Source organism: Protopterus annectens, chromosome 3.part1 (genome assembly GCF_019279795.1).
Source record: "Protopterus annectens isolate FY-2018-M chromosome 3.part1, PAN1.0, whole genome shotgun sequence".
In the NCBI taxonomy this organism is placed as follows: domain Eukaryota; kingdom Metazoa; phylum Chordata; order Ceratodontiformes; family Protopteridae; genus Protopterus; species Protopterus annectens.
Genome location: NC_056732.1, coordinates 381,345,545 through 381,369,073, shown reverse-complemented (window position 1 = coordinate 381,369,073; position 23,529 = coordinate 381,345,545). Strand labels below are relative to the sequence as shown.

Below are 23,529 nucleotides of genomic sequence, written 5' to 3'. Positions count from 1 at the left end.
AATATTTTCCAGTACATCAAGAAAACAGGAGTGGAATTCCTGGGGCATGGTGGGGGATCTGTAGCAAGCTACAATTTGGATTGCAGTTTTGCCCAGAGTAAGTTGCACTTGGATAACCTCGGATGTATTATGCTGAGCAACTAGCCTGGAGGTGTGGATATCCTTAATGAATATGGACACACCTCCGCCTTTGATGTTCCAGTCCAGGTTACATGGCCGAAAAGTGTGGTATGAGTTATAGCCTGGTAGTGCAGGGGTGCTCTCTGGAGCCTTGAACTAGGTCTCAGTCACTGCACAGATATCGATGTTCTCCATTTTAAGGAGTGCCTCGAGTGAGTGCATTTTGAGATTTAGACTTCTAGCATTGAGTAGCATCACCCTCAGTTTTTGCTTGCCTGTTCCTGTTACGTTGTTGAATTTGTCATTTGAACCTTGCCTAAAAAAGGCACTATAGGGGCAGCAAGAACCTTAGCCAGTATCCGGAATCCCAGGGGTGACAGGTGCAGGCCATCTCTGGCAAAGCATTGTGGTCTGTCGACCCTGTCATCCCAGGCAGACAAATACTGGATCCCTTTAGAATGACACCAGAAGCTTAGCCAATTGTTGAAATCAATCATTTTGTCCTTGTACTGCGGTATCATTCTGGGTGATGGCAGAATGTTACTCAGGGCTAAGGTCATACGTGCCTGGGCTACAAGATCGGAGAGCTCTTCCATGTCTCTTTTCATGTAGTCCAGGGAGGTACGTCTCAGGTCGTTCACACCAACATGGACAATGACAGAGTCATATCTGTACTTGTTGTGGAGTGACCTGAATGTGTGGGTTATGTGGCAGATCCTGGCACCCAACAGGCAGCTGACAGTAACCTTCTCCTTGTTTAGCCTGGTGAGTGGGGCATCAGTGTGTCTGACTATAGAGTCACCTGTGACTAGTGTGTTGGGTAATTTGTTTTGCCTTATTGGCTGTGGTTGAGTGGCACACTGAGTCTGTGGGCTATGTGTCATTTGGGTTGTGTTGGGGGGTGGATGTTGCTTGCATTTCTGCTTTGGAGGTCTCTGTTGCTTGAGCAGATTATTAGTGAGAGCATCTGTGAATGTTTTTATGTTTCTATGTGTGGATTTTGGTGGTGTAGATTTATTGAGACTATGTGATGAGTGTGGTGTGGTGCAAGTGTTTACCTTCTCCTCTTGACTGTCAACTTCAGTCTTGGTTGGAGAGAGCTTTACCTCCAGTAATTGTTTTGGTAATGTATTTTAAATAAACAGCACTGTATGACTATAACAAATTAACAGATATTACCTAACATGGTTTCCTTCAGGTTTATTTAATGTTAACTAATGTCTAGTAAATTACACTGGGCTTATAGTCATTATTGCCTATTTAGATCTGGCTAAGGCATCTAATACTCGGTCATATAATGTGATCATTTCAGCTATGTTTTCACTGAATATCAATAGTTAGCATCGATATCATCGCATCGACAGCTTAGGTTGTTGAATCCAAAATCATCGACACCTAAGCGTCAAAAGCTAAAAACAGCAAATGGCCAAATCTTCGATTTCTTTGCTAGGGAAAGAATTCACTTGGCTGTCCACAAACAAAATAAACAAACACACCCAAACATAGTGGGGGGCTTTGCCCCCCAGCCTCCCAATGTGAGGGGCTGCACACTCCACACACCCCCAACTAAATATACCAACTCCGAGACCGCTCAACATTGGGAAAAAGGCAAATCCCCGAGAACAGCCGTGCAAATTCTTTCCTGAGGAAAGGGTTTGATTATGTGGCCATTCGTTATTTTAAGCATTTAACGCTTAGGTGTCAATAAATATGCATTCGAAAACCTAAGCTGTCGACAAATCAATAAGGAACCAATAGTTGTAGTGTCAGCTGGATTTCAAGAAAGCTATAACAGCAAGCATAAAACATGTTCCTATTTTGAATGCTTTACAAAGATAAAACCAGTTTCATCAGGCATCCTTCAATGGTCTGTGGTGGGACCGGTATAGTTTATCTTGGTCTTTTCGACACTTCCAAGATATTATTTCACTTGGTTTGCCAACTTTATAGATGGTAGTAAACTAGGAACATTTATAACTTCAGAGTTGGAATTGATATGAAAAAAAAATGAATGCATATTTTAGTGAAGTTAATGTCTGCTCACAAATGATAGGATTGGAATTCAGAACTTCAAAAATGCAATTTTATGTTGTTTTGGTGATGAACAATTAATCTAGCATAAGGTTATGTAGCATCATCTTGTAAAAAGTACAGAATATAAAATAGTTAAGTATTATTGTGGCCAATACATTATCCTTTAAAAAATATGTGAATAATATAAGATCTATAGCACAAAAGCAGGTAGATGTCTTATAAAAGACAATTGAGTATCAGGGAACTAAACCATTTAGTGGAGCAATTTAAGATTTTATTTGATCCATGTTGGAATATAATTCCAGCTTTTGTAGTTAAACTGTGACTCAAATTACTGTATTAGAAGCATTCCAAAGAAGATTCATAAAAAGGATTCATACTTTACCAAATAAAACCTATGATAAATGAGTGAAAGATTTAAGGTTATTCAGTTATGCATATCACTTACTGAAACGTAACCTTATTTTGGTATTGTAAAATAATTAAATCTGCATTTTTTTCAATAATAGATTCTCCATTGGATGAATCAATAAGAAATTTGAAGATTCAGTCATTTAAGTTACATCAGTTTACAAACAACTCAAGAAAAGAGATCTCTGTATAACTTAAGTCACTCCAATGCATTAGAATAAACTAGAGTAAACAATATTGCTCAATGAGCAGGATATTATTTTTAATGTCAGTAAATGTAGTCATTATGACCTGTAATATAATTGCTGAAGAAGCATGGTGGGAAATAAGAGAAGGGTTTAAAACACTAATGTGTATCATTTACGCAGGCAATTTGGTGGTAATAACAAGAATGAAGACATGTGAAGAAAATATTAATTAAAATAGAGCACTGGTTGATAAGAGTGGGTTTAACTCTGAGTAAAGAAAAAGTTTTCAGCGATACTAAAATCGGATTAGTTTATTTTTAAAAACATAGAATTAATGTATTATGGAAAACATCTGGAAGACAGGATGTTTTAATAGACAATAAAGAGAAGTATTAAAGGATATAAAAAATATGACAGGCATGTGGAGGATATTTCAGATAATATTTCAGTGCATTTGATTCATTCTTATGTTTTGTGAAAACAAGGTATTTAGGGAATATATGCATTTCCAATAACAATTAAAATATTTGTTGTAAATTATATTTAATATATTATGGAGATCAAGGTTAAGCCCATCAAAAAAGGTGTACTGCATTTTAAAAGAGAGACTGGATGTTTGAGATTAATAAATATGATACCATATTTAGAGTCTATGCATGAGTCCTTACTGATGTTTAAAGTAAGTATCAGAAAAACGTTGTGGGAAAATGTAAAAATATAAGAGTGGAATGTTTAAGGTAGGAAAAGAAAAATTAATTATGATTGTGCAAAATAAATATGTTCCATAAGTTACAGAAGTTAGAAATAAGAAAATGTACATGAAGTGGAAGAAGGGGTATCTAAAATTATGAAAATGTAATATCACGTGAATCGTGGAAAGAACTGAGTAAAGCAAAGAAGACTGCAATAATAGAAACTTAAGAAAGCTTTAAAGATGTGTGGGAAACATCAGATTTCTTATGATATTATTACTATAAAAATTACTAGTCAAAGGACAAATTAAAAACAAAAACAAAAGAATGTGTAAAGTACACAGAATGGAAGAAACAGCAGAACAAGCATTAATGGAATGTGAAAGAGTAAAAATGGTGTGGGAACAATTTAAATTAAAATAACACTATGAATGCTGCAATGAAACAAACGTAAGCATGATAATGTATGGAGAAAATAAAAATGTGGGGAAATATTTAAAAGATGTTGTGGATAAAACATTGGTACTTCTTGTTGTGTTGTGTCTTTCGGCTTTTCCCGGTTAGGGGTTGCCACAGCGGAACTCCGGTCCGCTAATGACTGGCAGTAGATTTTTACATGCTGAGTTGCCAGCTCTGAAGCACAACCTTCAACAAAGGTATGCCCATTCAGGCATTTCTCCACAGAGAAGACGCTCTAGCTGAGAATCGAACAGGACAACATCTTACTGTGAGGCAACAATGCTACCGCAGCACCACATTTGGAATTGCAGATACAAGAAATTCCTGTACAATAGGAGCTGTAGCAGTTCTGTGCCATAGTGGGATAAAGCCCTGACTACAGCACAGATGATCCAAGGTCAGTTAGCAGCATTGGCACCTGTCAGAGTGACTACAGCACAGATGACCCAAGGTCAGTTAGTAGCACTGGCACCTGTCGGAGTGACTACAGCACAGATGGCCCAAGGTCAGTTAGTAGCACTGGCACCTGTCGGAGTGACTATAGCACAGATGGTCCAAGGTCAGTTAGCAGCACTGGCACCTGTCGGAGTGACTACAGCACAGATGACCCAAGGTCAGTTAGTAGCACTGGCACCTGTCGGAGTGACTATAGCACAGATGGTCCAAGGTCAGTTAGCAGCACTGGCACCTGTTGGAGTGACTACAGCACAGATGACCCAAGGTCAGTTAGTAGCACTGGCACCTGTCGGAGTGACTATAGCACAGATGGTCCAAGGTCAGTTAGCAGCACTGGCACCTGTCGGAGTGACTACAGCACAGATGATCCAAGGTCAGTTAGCAGCACTGGCACCTGTTGGAGTGACTACAGACCAGATGGTCCAAGGTCAGTTAGCAGCATTGGCACCTGTTGGAGTGACTACAGCACAGATGGTCCAAGGTCAGTTAGCAGCACTGGCACCTGTTGGAGTGACTACAGCACAGATGATCCAAGGTCAGTTAGCAGCACTGGCACCTGTTAGATTGACTACAGCACAGATGACCCAAGGTCGGTTAGCAGCACTGGCACCTGTTGGATTGACTACAGCACAGATGATCCAAGGTCAGTTAGCAGCACTGGCACCTGTTGGAGTAACTACAGCACAGATGGTCCAAGGTCAGTTAACAGCATTGGCACCTGTCAGAGTGACTACAGCACAGATGGTCCAAGGTCAATTAGTAGCATTGGCAGCTGTTGGAATGACTACAGCACAGGTGATCCAAGGTCAGTTAGCAGCACTGGCACCTGTCAGAGCTGGCCAGGGAAGTTGGAAGTGGCAGCCATTCACAGTCCACCCATCCTGGGGGAGAGAGGTTACTTTGGCTTACCAAGGGTGCAATAGGTGCTGCACCCATGGAGCAAGGCTATAAGGAGCACATGCTGACATTGTACACATGCATGCAAGGGAGGATTTGATATGTAAAGGTACACTTATCATGGCAACAGTATGCATCAAAGATTGGGGAGCTGCTGAGGGAGAGGGATGCTTGACTAGGAGTGGGTAGGTCATCCATACCACCCAATTCTTGCTACTGGGGGGAAGACACTGTACACTGAACGCAACTTGCAGGAGCCAAGGGATGAGCAGTTCCACTATACAAAGCAACTAAACTGTAAATGCCCAATTCCTGAAAAAAAATCTTGACAAAGGGAATATTAGTACTGGGGGAAGAAATGGGCTGATAGGGCTTCCCAAGCAGTACAAATGAAACACAAGACTCTTGCCTAACCCTGGAATGCCCAGTTTCTGCTGCTGTGGAATGAATGGGCGGATTGTGAGTAGGTAGTGTAGTCATCTGGCCAGGTCCTGCATGGAAGCAAGAGCCAGCTGCTGAGGTCCTGTGGGGAAGCAAAAATTGAGAATAAGAAGATGGCTGTGAGAGACGGGGTGGGGTAGATGGAAGGTCTGCTATATATACAATAATGTGTATTGATCTTGATGAATAAGGTAGTGTACAAAATACCAATATATGGTAAAAAATCCCAGAGCTCAGATGAATGGTCATACCAAGCAGAACAAGTCCAAATAATAAAATATATCAAAGGTGAGACCAAAGCAAAGCCAAATAAATAGACCCACAAACACTTTACTGTAGTCAGCGCTGTCACAGTACCATAACACTGCTTCTTCAGACTAGAAAAGCTCAATAAAAATGTACAAAATACATTAAATGTAAATAGTGATTTGATGATTATATAATAAAGCTCCCCTACTATTTCCATTTTTAATAAGTGCAGAGGGATCTTTTGTATTCACCTGAGCTACCAGTAACTTATGCAGACAAAACCAGAGTTTAACACCACTTCTAAAGAACAGCACACTCAATAATTTAGCTCCCCCCCCTTATGTTGTACTGCAATGTAGTAGAACCCAGTTTTCTGATCTTCCAGCATCAAAGGCAAGCGTGGTACCTGTCCAGCCACCGATAGTCATAACTCTCAAGTGCACCTCATTATAAGGAACATTTCTTGTTCTGAGTCTTAAAAATTCAGTGCTCCATACTGTTCTACATTGAAAAGGTTTAGTATCGATATTCATCAATCCTGAAAACACTGGAAAATATGAAGGTCTCTCCAAACACCATTATACTCCACAAGAGGGAAAACATACTGGACCTGATCATCACCAACATGGGGACTCTATGCTCCAGACGACCCAGCCATAAACAAACTATACAATAAAAGAGGAAGCTACTACATGATAGCAAAAAAAATCAAAAAAAGGAGGGAAGACTGTCAGTATTAAAAAAAAAAAAAAAACTAAAAAAACTCAAAAAATCAGCTTCGAGAGAAAAAAAATACAGGACACACACTAAAGATATAAGGCTTTTTTTTTTTTTAGGTTAACCTGTTGGGGGGGTGGGGGATATGCTTTAGATATCCAATTCAAAAAAAAAAAAATACACCAATACACAGAACATGCACATTGCCCAGCTGACAGCTGACAAACTTCTCCCCTCCTCCCCCCCCCCAAATAAAAATCTCAATCCCAGCAGCATGAACTCCAAGAAGAGCTAAACCAAACATAAAACTACTGTGTTTCATCTCAGCCCTACTACAGTGTACCCAAAGAAAAAGAAGTGCAGCAACAGACAGCCCTCCCCAACCAAGTGTGGTGCCTCTGGTGACCCTGGAAACTATCCCCCCCCCATAAGCTAGCTTGGTCTGCAAAGCTATGGAAAGGATCATCATGGATGGAAAAGATAAAAGGAAAAAAGGACCTTGGAGACACTGGATCCTACCCAGTTTTTTTTTGGGCAGAGATCCTGCCTTAAAACCTCTGGTGACAATCAAGTACAATGCCCCTTTGGGATGTAGTATGAACCTATGAACCTATGAACATATTCATTAATACCTTTAGCAACTAACAATGCTAAATAATATTGAATAACACTGAAGTATATTAATTCAACAAAAGAATATAAAGTATGCAGAAAGTTAATAAGCAAGTTATGAGCTTATTAACTGAAATTGTTATCAAGTGCTCCACATTTTGCCCATGTGTTCCTCATTGTGAGATGCAGTGTGTTTCATATTCTGGAGATGGAAGGCTGAGAGCTATGCTGACAGTGCCGATAATGTGTATCAGAGTTGTGATAAGTAGTCAAGTACATATAAAATATGTGAAAATCATATGTTAGATAAATCCCATAGCCTTTACTGTAGAATTAGGAAACAACTTTCACTAATAAAGTGACCAGTTATACATTTCCTTGATGAGGACTGATATCATACAGCTCATAATATTCTTTGTAGAATGCAGTTCTTGGTTTTAGTCTGGTGGAAGCTTGGCAATCTTATTCATAAGCACCCTCCTTTTTTATCACAGTGCTAAAAGATAAGTTCTACTTTATCAAGATGCTCTAATATACAGCAGTAAGGACTGGTTTTATGCACAGACAAACTAGGCAACTGCCTAGTGCACCATACTTTTAGGGGTGCTGTTTCTCCATTTATTTATTCTCGATTTATTTAGTTACTAGAGTATACACTAAAAAACAAAAAATATAGCAGTTGCACCAGCCAAAAGAAAATACACCTGTGGTACAGTGTGCACTTCAGGGGCATTGTTCCAGCTGACTTGACAACATTCAAGTCATCTTATGTTGCAAGCTCACAGGAGCATCCAAACCAAAAGGTAAAGATCTTGCAACCTCCAAATGTAGGCTCAAAGCTGCCTAAATGAGTTTTTTTTTTATTTTATTTTATTTACAGAAAGAAATAAAATTAGGGAGTTTTTGCAGAGTTCTGGACAAAGATGAGAAGAATGGTGTGGTGAGTTAAGTGCTATTACTGTTTTTACTCTGGCAGTGATCAACCAGATATTCTGACAATACTTCTGGCTTTGTGATTTGAGTGGACAGATGAGGTGAGACAAATTGCAAGCTGAAATAGGCATTACTATTATTATTTTACAATATTGCTGGCAGTGAACAACCAAATATTGTTGGTAATACTTTGATCAGTATTTCTTTAACTTTCCTCACAAACTTCAGAGGGGTGCATAGAGGGTCACTGCAACTTGCATAGGAGCACTGTACTGTCTAGGACTGGCAAGTAGGAAACATTGTGATTTTTTTTCCATTTTCCTCATAATCAAATTCCTGATGTACATACAGGTGATTATCTTTTGGGGGAGAGTAAATAAGCATGATGTTTGCATATTTCTGCCATCAAATATGTTATGTGCTATTCATTTTTTTTCAGGTCCCAGTTTGACACCAGAAGGGTGCAGAGAAGGTGGTTTTCTTTTGGGGGTAGGAGTGAGAAGGCATGTTGTATATAAATATGACAGCAGCATCTTGAAATGCATGCCTATGAGCATTTGTGCCTTACTTTTAATCCCAATTAACAACAGGGGGGATATACAGAAAGTGACTCCCTATTCCCAGATATGATATATGTATACTCGCAAGCATTTATCTTTTCAGTTTATTGTGAAGTGGTGTTTGGTCAGCTTTGAGCATTAAAACTTAAGTACAGCTTAATTTTTCCTTGAAATAAAAAGTAAGACTGAACTTCTTTTTCATGCTCGTGATTTTGGTTCAGGCCACCATTGGTTCAAAAAATTGGGGAAAAAAGATCTAAAATGCACCTCAGAGCATTTATAACCCCACACCTTCTGTATGCCTAGTAGCCCCCAGACCACCAACTTAATTTCGTTACTGCAATGTATTCTTGGTCAGTTAGGGCGTGTTGAAAGGATGCAGAAAAAAAGAACAAAGTTGATGAGTAATATGGAATTTCTTTCTTTATTACGTTTTTTGTTCACACAATCATTGGTTAAAAAGATTGTTTTGAAAAACTGTAAAATTCACCTCAGAGCATTTAGAACCCTTGTGGCTTAATGTAAATGTTTTCTCCGCCGTTATCAGAATCCAGTCTTGCTTTGATATTAAACAAATGGATAACTGCATGAAAGTAATAAAGAGTAGGACAAACTGTGAGAAAAAGGAATTAAAAAGTAATCTGGGTAGTGTGAGTAGGCCGGGATGCCCCATGGAGCCGTTTTGCCCAGGGTGACAGTTTACCTATGTCCACCCCTGAAAGCAGTAATACATGGATATGCCCATACACTGACTATATTTAACATTATCTAGAGTCAATAAATCTATTCAAGTTTACAAGGAATCCTGTCAGGAAAATAAAAAAAAGTAAGATTATCATGTCACTGATCAACAAACTACTCTTCTGCTACTCCCCAGCGGACTGCAGAGCAAACTGTGCTTGAGTGCCACTATTTGGTACTACCGGTGCCTAGGATTGCCTACCCAGTCCAAACTTTTAAATAAGTCAAGTCTGTTTTTATTTCTATGTAATGCATGGAAGATACATGTAACGTCAAAAACTCGACAATTTTACAGAAATTAAATATAGTTCTGCCAATGTTACACAGCTTCTAAAGCAGCACATTATTACAACCATAAGCAAATGAAGCATATTCCAGACCTCACACATACCGCTCAACTGTACAGATTTTCACAGAATGTCCAGATTTTTGCTTCATATTTTTGGTCCATTTTTCATAAAATTGTGGTTTTATGGCAAATTAGTTGCAAATCATTAAAGATTAAAGTTAGAAAATAATGACAGACATTTGAGTTTCAGACTTCACACCCTTCAGAAGATTCGTGCTAATGCAAAACCTGCTATTCTATTGACTTTCTAAGTTTGTAAGAGCAAGATTTAAAAATTGTCCCTATTTTTGCACTCTCATCCCACTTTTATTTATGGCTTTGTCCAGATTTCTTGCTCTAAGATATTGAAAGGTATAACCTCACACCAGAAGGAAATTAGGGTACCAACAAAAATAAACATGACTCTAAAAGTAAACACCTTAGCTTCAATTTTAAATTAAAAACATCTTACCCAAACTTTTTTTATGAAGCTTAGAAGTAAATATTTACAGTGTGGTTCTCCAATTCTTCACAAACTCAAAACACACACACACACACCATAATGTGTAACACCTGTTACAACAATCAATTCACACTTCTCCAAGTGTAATTTCCTGGAAAATATTTTATACTTATACTGAATAGTATCCTCTGTGTGTATTCACTAGATGGTAAATTAAGTTACCCTGGAAGAATTACATTTCTCAGGGCAGGAGTGAAGGACAAATTTTAGGTAAATAGAAATGCGACTGCTACATATATGGCAATAATTCCTCATGATATGCATATGTTCTTAGAAATTAAGGCTACTTCTCTGCTTGTCAAGGTCACTAAAGCCACACACATGAAGAGATGATAAAAAATATGCCACTCATAATTAAGCAAAATGCTGCAGTAACTATAGGCAAAACAGCAACAATTCGACCGGGATCTATATCAACATCAGCTTCTAATCAACCTTACAATATTCCAAAAAGGTGAAAAAAGAGCAATTAATTTTCACGATATACTGTTGCAATGCATATGATATATACCACACAAAATAAGGCCTTTGCAAAGACTGCTTTTTTTTTCTCTACATTGATATTTAATTTCTCCAGAGACCTCCTGGTCTCCCATCTGACATCGACTGGTTATAAATTACATGCTGCTTCAAGGATCTTTTAATCTGCAAAGCAAACACAACTGAACGTATTTTCTAGTCACTTCAGCAAAACGCGTCCCCCTCTTTGGGACTAGGTATCTGAAAGTCTAACCGTCCAGCAGCTATAGTGTTTCATAATAAATTCTTAGCATATAGAGCTCACCCTGTAATAGTGTTATTGTGCAACTTGTGCAACGGAACTTGAACCCAGTGGAAGATAAACTGAAAAGCTAGACAGATTCGGATCTTAATACAGTGTAATAAGTAGACCCTAAGCTAAACGGTAAACATGACTACATTTGATTTTTCGGATATTGAAATTTTCTTAGACAGTCATCCTCAGCTGTTTGAGGACTATTTTCTAAGAAAGGGGAAATCTGATTCTGTGGATAAATGGCTATCCATACACCAAGCGCTGAAGTCAAAAGTTTCATTAAACGCAGAGACTAATAGCAAACTACATTTGAGAAACAACTCTAGTGATGGAGAGCCTATCAATAAAGCGAGCAGCGAACAGCAGCAGGTGCGGATATCTCACCAGTGGGAGATCTTGAGACGAAATTTCGCACGTTCGAGAGCGCTCACAGTCCATCGTACTTATGACGAACAGGCCAGCTCTCGTGCCAGCTGCCAAGATGAGTTCCAAGTGGGCATGCGGCGTGGCGGGCGTGCTCTGCTGAGGAAAGCTAGCTCGTTGCCTCCGACTACCGCACACCTGCTCAGCGCGCTCCTCGAGTCCCGAGTCTGCGTACCACGGCGCACCTCGGCCGCCAGCGAGTCCAAATACCGCCTAAAAGAGGCCGGGGAACGCGAGTTCTTTCTGGAACTAGTGAAGGACATCTCAAACGATCTCGACTTGACCAGCCTTAGTTATAAAATCCTTATTAATGTGTGCATCATGGTGAATGCCGACAGGTGCTCTTTATTTCTTGTGGAGGGGTCTCCTGAGAAAAAAACCCTGGTGTCCAAGCTTTTCGATGTACACTCTGGGACCACGGTGTTACCGTCCTCCAGTTTGGAAAATTCAAGCGAAGTGCAAGTACCTTGGGGCAAGGGTATAATTGGTTATGTGGCTGAGCATGGAGAGACCGTCAATATCTCGAATGCATACCAGGTAAAACAACTTTATGTATGACCCATACAGTATGGGGGTTCGTTTTCTGAGTATCCCCCTCAACCCCTTCAGCACCAGAATTCTGGACATGCACAAAGGCTCAAAGTTAGGGGAAGATTTCAAATGTTCTTACACACTTTGAAACTTGGTAGAATAACATACGTGTTTTGAAAATGACAGACGGACAGAGATTGCGCAATATGATGGGCCCAGTACCTTGAGGCCAGTGAAGAGGGCAATTCTCCTTCCCCTTAATACAGTGACTTAAGAATTGATTATGTTAAATTATTATGTATAAATGGTACATGTCTCAGTCCCCCGCACACCTCTCAACTGTCACAATTTTTCGTAATGGAATTATAACTGCTCAATCTGCCTGGTCCATGAATACCAGATAACCGATTACCTGGAATGCACTGTATTGTCAATTCCGTTTACAGAGCACTGTTGGTAGTCATGTACGTGCACATTATGTGAAACAGTTCCATTTATTCGCGTACCTGCATTTCTTACTGCTTGGCCCACACGTCCCATGCTAACAGCTTGAGAGGTATGGTCCCTGTGTAGTGGTGTCGTCACCGTGGTGTCCCCCAATATACGCCCGCACACACACAAATATTTGTTTTCCATACAGTACGCAGAATTAGACTTCTTTCCAAAAGACTGCTTTCGTCTGCTCATTTTTTTCTTGACAAATCAATTGTTTTACCAGTGCTGCTTTTGGCCAGGTAACGAGTAAATGCTCACCTTCAGGTCATGGTGTCGTGCCCACTTAGCTGTCCTTAAAATGTTTCCTGTTGTAAACAAGGATAGACGATAAAATCAGATCAGTAATGATGCAAAATCCAAATTAAATGACTGCACAGAGTACTATAATTTCTAGATTGCAAAATTATTCCTGGTCTCGCTTTAGCAAAACTTTTTGTCATAGTAATTACCGAATAATTGAAAGTTGTAAACATTTAGCTGACCATAATCTCATATTGTAATCATATACTAAATTAATGGTGCTTTGTTTAGATGCATATTTAGTGTTTTTAGAGAAAGTACCCCTTATTTTTCATTGCTTAGCAAATCAACATATGTAGCTTTGAAAGGAAACAATCTACTGTGCGTGGAAATATTGCTCAGCTTTAACATATTCATAAATTAGACCAATTTTGAAACGCAAGGTTTGGAACTGAAGAGATTCTAACACCATGTTTAGAAAACTGCATTTTTTTGGGGGGGGGGGGGGGGGGCGGATAAAAGTTTTTTTTTATTTCCAGCACTGATATATCGCCATGTAATTGTAGCAGGATCGGCGTACAGTAGCGTAATGTGATATTCTACAGGTAAACAAGACGGAATTTCTTGTTAATTACAAAACACCAAGAAATACAGTGACAATCATTGTTTTCCATACGAAATCATCGTGTAATTTTGAGTGGAAATATTGCTCCGCAGTGATTCCCTTTTTTGTGAGATTTCTCCTTTGAGTTGGTGTAACCATGGAGTTGGATGTCTGGTCAGGAGTGTGGGTGGCTTCCTCCACACATAAGGGTGCAAGGGGGCTTGTTCCTGCAAAAAGAACTTGCATTTTACTTTTTTGCCCTTATGTATTTCAGGCATTAGGTTTTGACATTTATGCATGGGGGGTTGTAAAGGAAGCATGGTAATGTTTTTGTTTATCCCCACTGCTGTGTAATCTGAAAGTTAATATGTTTAGATATGCAGAGGAGCAGGAAGTGTGTGTGGACCTTCATAGGGGGGTGCAGCTGGAACTTACCATCAGTTGTGTGTTATAATAATTTTCTGTGTATGATTGTGAGCTAAAGCAGTGTGTTCATGGTCAAGTGACACATAATCTTTTATATTTCCTTGAGCACTCACTTTTTTAGATGCTATATCTACCCTTTTTCCTCCTACAGGTTATTTGTGGAAGTAAATGAGCTTTTGGGGTGTGAGGATATTTTAAGTGCCATACTGCAGTTTCCAAACACACACACAGGAGGAGCAAACACTTGCATATAAACTTGATATGTGTGTAGTTTAGTAACTTAAAAATCTGCTTTTGAAGAACACAGTGGTTTCTCTGTTATCATGTTATAAAGCAGCAAAGCATACATTGCATAATGCAGAGGAGTGATAATTAGATGAACAATGTTCACTACTCCCCTATCCATAATATTCCCTTTATGTGCTCATTTTACACACACCGGCCTACAGCACAGAGCAAGTCATCATTATATTGACACTACTACTTTACTGTATTGGTACTGTAAGGTCACCTTCACTGCAGGCTTTCATCACCTTAAATGTGAAGGTGAGTGGATAATAAGTTGTATGGAGTTCGATGTGCTAGTACCAGTCCTGTAATACAGTACTATGTACATCAGTGTGTGTGTGTGTGTTAATAGAAAGTATGGCTGTTTTGGATTACAAAGTAGCAAAGACATGTTGTCCTAAATGTTCCATTTCACTTTATAAAGATTTTTGCATTCCATAAAATACTTTGCGTGGAAACCCTACATTCCTTAAAAAATAAAGGTTTTATGAGATGATTTTTCTGTTTTGTGGAAAATTATTTTTGGAGTACCAGTTGATGGGCTTCTTATGACCTGTCATAATATTTAGCTGTGGCAAGAATTAAAATATTACTTTTGGGTATCTCAAAAGCATTGCATTAAGTGTCTGTGTGGGTATTTTATTGGGTTTTGAGCTTACTCCGACATCTCAAGTACATGCTGATAGATGAATTGCTAATCCTCCAAACCAGCAAAAGGCACATAGTGTGTGTGTGTGTGTGTGTGTGTGTGTGTGTGTGTGTGTGTGTGTGTGTGTGTGTGTGTGTGTGTGTGTATGCACTCCTGTGATGGACTGGCATCCTACCTGGGACTAATTCTTTGCCTTACACATGTCACTTGCTTGCTGGGAAAGGTTCTGACTCTCCAATGATCCTAAATAGAATAAAAGAAGATCTTCAAAGATGAACAAATGAATGAATGTTGTTATACAGCAGAAAAATATAAGCTTGTGCTGGTGCACAGAGGGATGAATCACTTATCACAGCTCCAACCTGAGCTGAAGTAGCGGCTCAGATGCTTGATTGACAGACAAGGGAAGCCTTGGCCTGGCTATGCCAGTTGCATTGTTAGATGAATTAGCCTCAACCAGTGGGTGAAAGTGGCCATGAGAGAGGGCTGGACTGCAGCTGGGTATGGGCATGACCACCCAAACCTGTGATGGTAGCCTTTACTAGGTACGCCTGAAGGAGCACACATGTGCATGATATGGGGGTATAGGTGATCCTTGTAGAGATGTATGTGAGCATGTGCCCACATAACCTCTGGGGGGGGGGTTATTTTCACAGAAAGGCTGCCATTGCTGGGATGCTGGTGAGAGCACTAACTTCTGGGTGGCTGCCTGGATGTGGCACTTCTGCATGGCTTCTTGGGAATCTGGCAAGATGTCCTCCACAGCTAGAGAACAAATGAGTTCAAATGTAACTGGGGTGGGCCTGATGGTTGTCAGGTGGGGGGAGGGGGGAGATATAGAAAAATAAAGTAGAAAAGTATAGATTCCACTACCATTTAAAATAACGCTCTAGCAATTCTAGTGTACCTTGTACATGATGCATGAGTGGTGTAGCACCTGAGTCACTTTTAAGGCACGACAATGGAAATGTCTTTCAGGTGTGCAAAGTAGATAGTCACAGGATACATGTTGAATAACAGTACGTTTGTAAAGCAATGTCTGTAAATACTTACAAACTATCTGTTCATTTTCACTATGTAAATGTTTAACAGTACTGTGTAAATTTGGTACAAGCTTTTTACATATATACACTTGCACACATATTTTACTTATATACACACACACGTACACACATACACACACATATATATATATATATATATGTATAGGTATATATGTGTGTGTGTGTGTATACATACATATATATATATATATATATATATATATATATATATATATATATAGGTATATATGTGTGTGTGTGTGTATATATATATATATATATATATATATATATATATATATATATATATATATATATATATATTTATACATATACACATATATAGATGTAATTGGGTTGCAGGCAGTTGGTCAAATGCCCAGCTACATCAACATTTTTTTGATCAACACCATTTGGTCAGTGCAGGCACAGGTTGACAGGTATGCAAGATCAGCAATCCCTCAGTAGGAGAATATTCCATTTCTCCAGGGACTGTGTGATTTTAGAGTTAGTTTATATATTTAGCTAGGGGTGTGGTCCCCCCCTGCAAAAACACTTGTATTTGGTTTACTCTTCTCCTGGGTAATCCCTGGAGCATGAACAAAACATGCTGACGTTCATTGTTTCAATATTTTAATGTTGATATTCTGAATGCCAATGTAGCTGATCATTCCACCTTTATCTTGCAAGATTCATTTATTATATGCTTTGGTTTCAGACATTAACTCCTTATCAAAAAAGTGCATTCTGTTTATTCTACCTGCACTAAAATCATTGTTGACTTTGGATTTGCTCATGGACTATTTCCTTAACAGCAGCATTATACTAAAGTTGCAGTAAATTGCAATATTCCCAGAAGACATGCGCATTTTGGTATGTGTTTTATGTAAATTCAGTGGACTTTGCTGGAATAGCATTATTGAGCATCATTGTGCAAGCACACATAATGAAAAGGTATGGATTGCTTGCAAAATCTGTAGATTAGTCCTTTTTCAATACATCTCTGCAGCATGCTTTCTTTGTATCGACCAATAAAGTATTTATCAGTTATACAGTATAGCTTGGGACTTGAAGTCTAAATAGTTTGTCTATCAATTCTTCATAAGTTACAGTGTCAGAAATGAATGTGAAATCTGAAAAGGGTACTGGAAAGTTACTACCCAATGAATTCAGATTTTTATGCCACAACAGATGTTCACAAATAGTTACTGCTCTTAATTTTTTTTAATCATGTAGATTGTAATCAGCAAGTATATTGTGTTCTTTCACTTTTTCAATCCTTCTAGTATTTGTTCTGTTATTTTACTAATATTAGATAAATAACTAATGGGTATATAAAATTACTGTTCCCTTATATATGGGATTAATCCATGTACCCATCCAGTCTTCAGACTTTCAGTACCCGAGTACAGATTAGTATTATGTTGGTTTATCAAGGTGCTATTTCTCTTTAATGCTTAGTTCTCTACATGAGTTGTCATCTAAGCTTGTTGTTTTATGTTTAATTTATTCAAGATTTCAAATATTTCTTCTTCATTACTGTTTCTGGACCACTTACATATGTTTGAAATGCATTTTCTAAACTCTTGACTTGTCCGCATTTCCTTCAGCAGATGCATTTAAAAGTTTATTTATTATTTTATTTTACATTTGTTGACCGGGCTAGTCTATCTGCATTAGCTATTATTTTTTCAGTTCATTCACCAGATGTAGCTAGCCTTACTTGCATTATTAATGTAGGAATAAAATGTGTTTTTTGTATAATCTTTTTTCAATGGCAAGTCTCCATTTTCTCTTACTGAGTTTGTGTTAAATAATCTTCTTATAGTTTTAATTAATTCCATGTATGTTTTCCTCAATCCACTGTCCTGGTTGTTATCATTCTTTATGTATACTTATTTTTTTTACTTATTAAACCTTTAAATATGCAAGATAATATTTGTGTTCTGTTTATAGTGGATTATTGTTACAAATATATTTGGGGTTTTTTTTACTCATTTTTTTATTTTATTTTTATAAATATTTCTATTCCTTTTTTAGTGGTTTATTGTTGCAAATATATTGACCTTTTGGTCATTATTTTATTTTATTTTTAAGCAGTTCCCAATTTTTTGCAAAAGGTTTTATCCCGGATATTATCCTTCAGTCCTTAGAAACAACGTTTTTTTTTCAGTTTCTGCATAATCATTAATTCATGCCTTATATAACACTGATTTCTTGCTGTCTAAACTGTTACGACATTTAATGGTGATGTCCTTATTTTTATTTGTTAGGTAAGGTGGTGCAATGGGAGTACTGTTAAGTTAATTGACTTGCAAATGAGGCTGAGGGAGTCATTCCCTAGACTAAAGGAAGCACATTGTTAAACGAGCATAGCCTTAACCTTCCACTTTAAGTGCCAAAACATTAACATATTGTGCTTTTATAAAAAGACAGCTGTTCAACAAACATTACTTATTGCTATTCATTATTTCTTTGCTTTTCTTTTAATATGAATAATATCCATTATGGTATTTCCTTTTGTAGTAAAGCAGTTGGATGCTTTATATTATAATTTTGTTGCATAAGAATGATTTATTTTTCTCTAAGACAATAAATCTTGCAGGCAGCACTTGAATTATATATTTGCTTTTACATTTAAACCAAGATTTTCCTAAGGGTATGTATCATTACATTTTATATGACAATATGCAACAGTTTCCTTTTTTATAAGTATATTTGTGTCCATTCATCTGAAGTTGTAAACACACATTTAGTCTATACATCTTGTACTGTTGTTTTGTATACCTCAGCCATTAGAATGTCTTTCCTAATAATAACCTAGTGTAGAGGGCCTTCTCTGATGGAGTCTTGCTTGAGGATTTCATCTTCATCATGAAGAATTAAGTACTTTTTTTATAAAAATCCAAGATTCAGGGACTTCTGCTGACCTGTAGCTATGCACACCTTAATGTAACATGCTGTTACGTAAGTGTGAACATCCCAGAATTCACCAGTTATTTTAGCTACTCTGAAAACTTGGCTCTTGTTCCTTGTGACTGTTAGTAAAAGTCTGCAGTAACATGATTAAACGTCACAATAAACATTCACATGGCTACCAGGTTACCAGACTAGATTCACACCAATGTTGCCTGTACTATCCAGGACCAGAGGGGAACATGTATTTTCATCAAACACTGTTTGTCAAACTGACAACGGTGAGATGGCTTTATTTTTGAAAGACACAAGGAGTTGCCCTTTCTCCACTGTTATGCGACTGTGGAGTCGGTATATATACACTAGGGTGATGGGGGTCTCCACCCCACACAGGGGGAGTAGGAGGGTCCCCCCTGCAAAAAAGCTTTATTTTGTATTCACTGACAGTGGCTTTCAGTGATGTTTTCACTGTTTTGTCCATCTGACAAGCAGTTCTTGACAAATAATCACAAATCTGGCTAGAATGTGCCTTTGACAACTGTTACTAGCACCAGATCTAAACACTGACTACTCACTGACAACGTCATTTGAAGATATTGGCCCATATGTTGTGAACATTGTGCAGGAAGAGAGTTCTTGACATGGAGACCCTTGCAGCCTCAGGCACAAGTCAGAGCATTATTACCACAGTAACATATACAGAAATAACAGAACCATTTCTAAACCTCCAAGAGGTAAGTCTTTGTCCAGCCAGTTCCTGAGCCCTTCAGGTTGTGAGCTCACACTTGTTTGTCTAAGGTTGAAATCCAAACTAGTCTTCAACCTTGATCAAGGACATCATGACTGAAGGAAGAGTTCTGTTAGCTTTCACCTAAGTGGTGCATGACAAATGTATTGTACCACCCTATCTTAGCATGATCCGTTGGACCCTGTTACCATCCTCATCTTGGAGACTGATCTCTATAGTCATCTGGTCATCTGGTCATGGACTGATGATACTCAGGAACTGGGATGATTCTCATTAGTCAACAGCCAGGCTCAGTCAGGCCTGCAGTGCCAGATGAGTTCAGGCCATTTGGTTATTCCTCAATAGCACCATAATCTCAGGGCTGCACCATCATGCAGATGTTTAACATATCACAGCTTGAATACGGGAGTTCGGTCTGAAACTGACACAGAGCTTTCTACAGGCCTCTCCTACCTACATGAGCAAGGATGTAGGTAAGCATACTCACTGTACTGAAATGTGTCCAGTTTTTCTGAGCAGCTCATGCTAATGTCAACACTAAAAAAGCACAAACTGTTTAGAACTGAGTAAATGAATATTCACAGTATAGCAGTTCATGAACAATTCTTGTGCCAAAGGAATACATTTCTATAACTAGCTTTGTATGGCAGTTAATTGTAACAGTTGAAAAGAAAGTACATCTTTTCATGTATCTTGGGGTAGCATTTTGAGGGGTGAGTACATTTCTACACTGACAAGTGGGTACTGGAAGCAGCAACATTAGGTCTGAGTACAAAATGTGAATCTCTGGCTACACCCCTGTACATGAGGAGTTGGTTTTGCTACACTTTGATTTCGTGAATGCTATCAGAGTGGACTGGTGTCACCCTGACTCTACACCCTCGGCCACAGGAAAGTAAACACCTTTTACAAGCTACTGACTGAAGGAGCACAGCAATTCACTGAGCATCTCAGGGCTGAATGTTATACAGTCTGTGTGGTCCAATGTATGTCTCAGATACCCTAACAGTTTGCCACCTTGCTGCCAGACAGAGAGTCTGGAGCTGGGAATAAATGTAGCAAGAGACGATTGTAGCTGGCATGATTCTTCTTAGCTGTCTAATTTCCAGGGCCAGTTAATGATGAAGGTACTGGATAAGCCTGATGACATCCTTGAGTCTGGTAGCAAAGAGGATCTCTGCAAGACTCTGTGTTTGGCTTTCACAGTGTCATTCTTTGTGCCCAATTGCAATTATGACTGAAGTGATGCTTGTGCTCAGGTATGTTCTTCTACAGAATGGTATGGCTCAGATTAGCCTACTGAAAGAAGGAATTTTTGAACAAGATCCCAACTGCCTATTTCTTTTTTTAAACAACTTTATTACAGTAAATATTAAGGCATAGGCATGCATACACTAATAGAAAATAAAACAAACCATATCAACATTTTTTTCCATTTACAGATATTATACATTACACAGTTTCTTTCATTATAACAACTGTCTTTCAGTCCATCATTAAATAAATCACTCATTTCCTGCCTTTCCTAAAACCTCACTCCTCCTTCTGCTAAATATCGTTCTGCATGTACTTCTCCAACAAATTCCAGTTATTTCTATATAATTTGCTCTTTCTCTGTTCTAAACATCACTCTTCCAGTTATTTTATTTGTTTTATGCTAGTCAATACTTCATATACAGTTGGTTTAGATTTTGATTTCTATTTTCTAGCAATTGTTTTTTGGCAGTCAAGGCATTACTATGTCTAGGTAATTCAGAACATGTGTCCCAGCTCGAAAGGATAATTTCCTAAGTTACAGCCATGTGATCCTCCAGTATTTCTGACAAAGTACTGTGTATGGAATGTTTTACATCTGTCAGCTAATTACACTCTCAAAAATATGTCCCCAGTTGCCTCTTTCTTACCCATTACACCTCTAATATTTGCTATCTACCCGAGGAAAAATTCTTTGGAGTCTGCTTGGGGTACAAAATACCTTTGCAAACACTTCCAAACAAAAATCCTAAACCTCTGGGTCTTGTTGCACATCTGGGAGGCCCATGCATGTCCTCCCATTGTTCCCTTGTAAATTGTTTTTCCAGTTTCTCTTTGAAATCTTTTCTAACCTCATCTGATTCATTCTTATAATTATCATGCAATATTTTATATGCCTTCACCTAGCGCTCTCTATCCCTTTCTCTTTGCCTATACTCTAATATCAATCCCTGATAGGGAAGGCAGTCTCTAACCTGCAGGTCAAACTTCTTCTTGGCCTCATCTCACTCTATTACCTTTCCCGTCTCTAGTTATTTGCTGCCAGTACATTGGTTCCTTTGCCAGTTTTCTTCAGTAAATTCTATCCCGTTATTGCCTGTTTTCTATACCCCTACTTGCAGTCAGCCCTATTGGCAAAAATCTCTTCTCTATTCCCATGTTGGCATACTTCTTATAATACTTCCTGCAATTTTATGAATATCATATTCTGTATGGTATTTATTATTTTCCATAAAGATCTGTATCTAAAATCCCACTATCTCCTTATTTCTTGAACTGCCCCACCCTGCTTCACCATCAGCCCTTTCCACCTTAAATTATAAAATTCTGCTTGTGTTATGTATATGAACCTTAAATATGTACCTTTAAAATATCCCTTCAAATCAGGTAACCACAAACTACCTTGTTCTATTGGGAGGATCAACATATCCCACTTAACTCTTGACCTGTTTGACCTAAAAAAATTTCTTCAGCTTTTTATTAATTATTGTGCACAACTTTTTCTCTCCTAGATAAAATTTCCTTCAACTTTTTATTAATTATTCTGCACAACTTTTCCTCTGGTCGATAAAAATATGCCTGACCTGTGTATAAAACTAAAGGGACTAAAAACATTTTCACTGCTTGTATCTATCTATGTCAATAAACAAGTTTGCATATTCTCAGTTTCTGTATTATCTTTTTAGTCTCTACCCAGATATCTTTAGCTGCCATTACAGAAGCCTTTTAATCCATGCTCCTAAACACTTCATCTTATCATGTCCCCTGTAAATATGGCTATCACTGAACCATGAATGGGTACATAATTTATTGATATAGTCTTTGTTTAACCTTCATTACTTTTATACTCAGAAAAGACTTGAAACTATCTCAAAATGGTATACAACATTGAGATGATTATATATCACAGTTTTTACCTCATATCCTACCTTAGCTATTAAATGTTGAGCCTTATAGATTCATAGGTTTGTAGCTAAGTACTTTGCTTGATTGCCTTGTGGGCCATTTTAAGCCTATCCAATTTCCCTTTTTCTGCTTCAAATAACCTATCCCATTTGGTTATATATTCACCTTACCCATCCCATGGTTGATAATTATATATTACACCTAATGAGAGTAACTGGGATCATACCATAGATAATTTGAGGGGGTCCATGCATTAGATAAAGCATTTAGGAGCTGCATCTGTCCATTAGTATTACAGGGAGCAGTCCTGTGATAAAATTTCTGTCTCCCATCCTTAGATTTAAGTTGCACTTAAAATGGACAAGGATGCACTTTGTTTCATGTGGCTGGGGAGTCTATTCCATAGCAGAAGTATCCTCTACGAAATATACCTGTCCTCCAAACCATTCTGCTGATGTCGCAGAAGAGGTTTAGATCTCTAGATTGAGTATTCCTGATGCCATTTGACTTGCTTATGTGCAGTAAGTCCATCAATAATGGGTTGGAGGATGCCTTGTATGCTAGACACAGCTTATTTCTTAGCAATCTGTAGGATACTGAGTATGGTGACAGGGCTTTGAGTCAGTCCATGTAGTACGTGTTGTTTAGGCCTTGCATCCTTTTAGTAAGGTATCTCTGTGGGTGTTCCTGTTGTTGTATGTGTTTAGTCAGATACATACCAAAGGCGACATTATATGCAATGACTGGCCTAATGAGGGCTGAGTAAAGGGGGGCAATGACATTCCTAGAGCTAGACACAATCCTTTTTTTTATAAGCTGTGCAATATAGAAGAATGTTCTTACAACAATAAGCATGTGTTGGTCAAAAGTT

The 23,529-nt window shown here is 38.3% G+C and overlaps 1 protein-coding gene across 1 annotated transcript in view; it reads left to right on the top strand.

Annotated features, from left to right (window-relative positions):
• Positions 1-11,271: 11,271 nt before the first annotated feature.
• Positions 11,272-23,529, top strand: part of LOC122798137 (dual 3',5'-cyclic-AMP and -GMP phosphodiesterase 11A-like) — a 757,362-nt gene continuing 745,104 nt past the window's right edge. The window contains exon 1 of the mRNA XM_044066848.1: positions 11,272-12,096. Within this exon, the coding sequence (XP_043922783.1) occupies positions 11,272-12,096 (825 nt within the window). The remainder of the gene's footprint in view (positions 12,097-23,529) is intronic.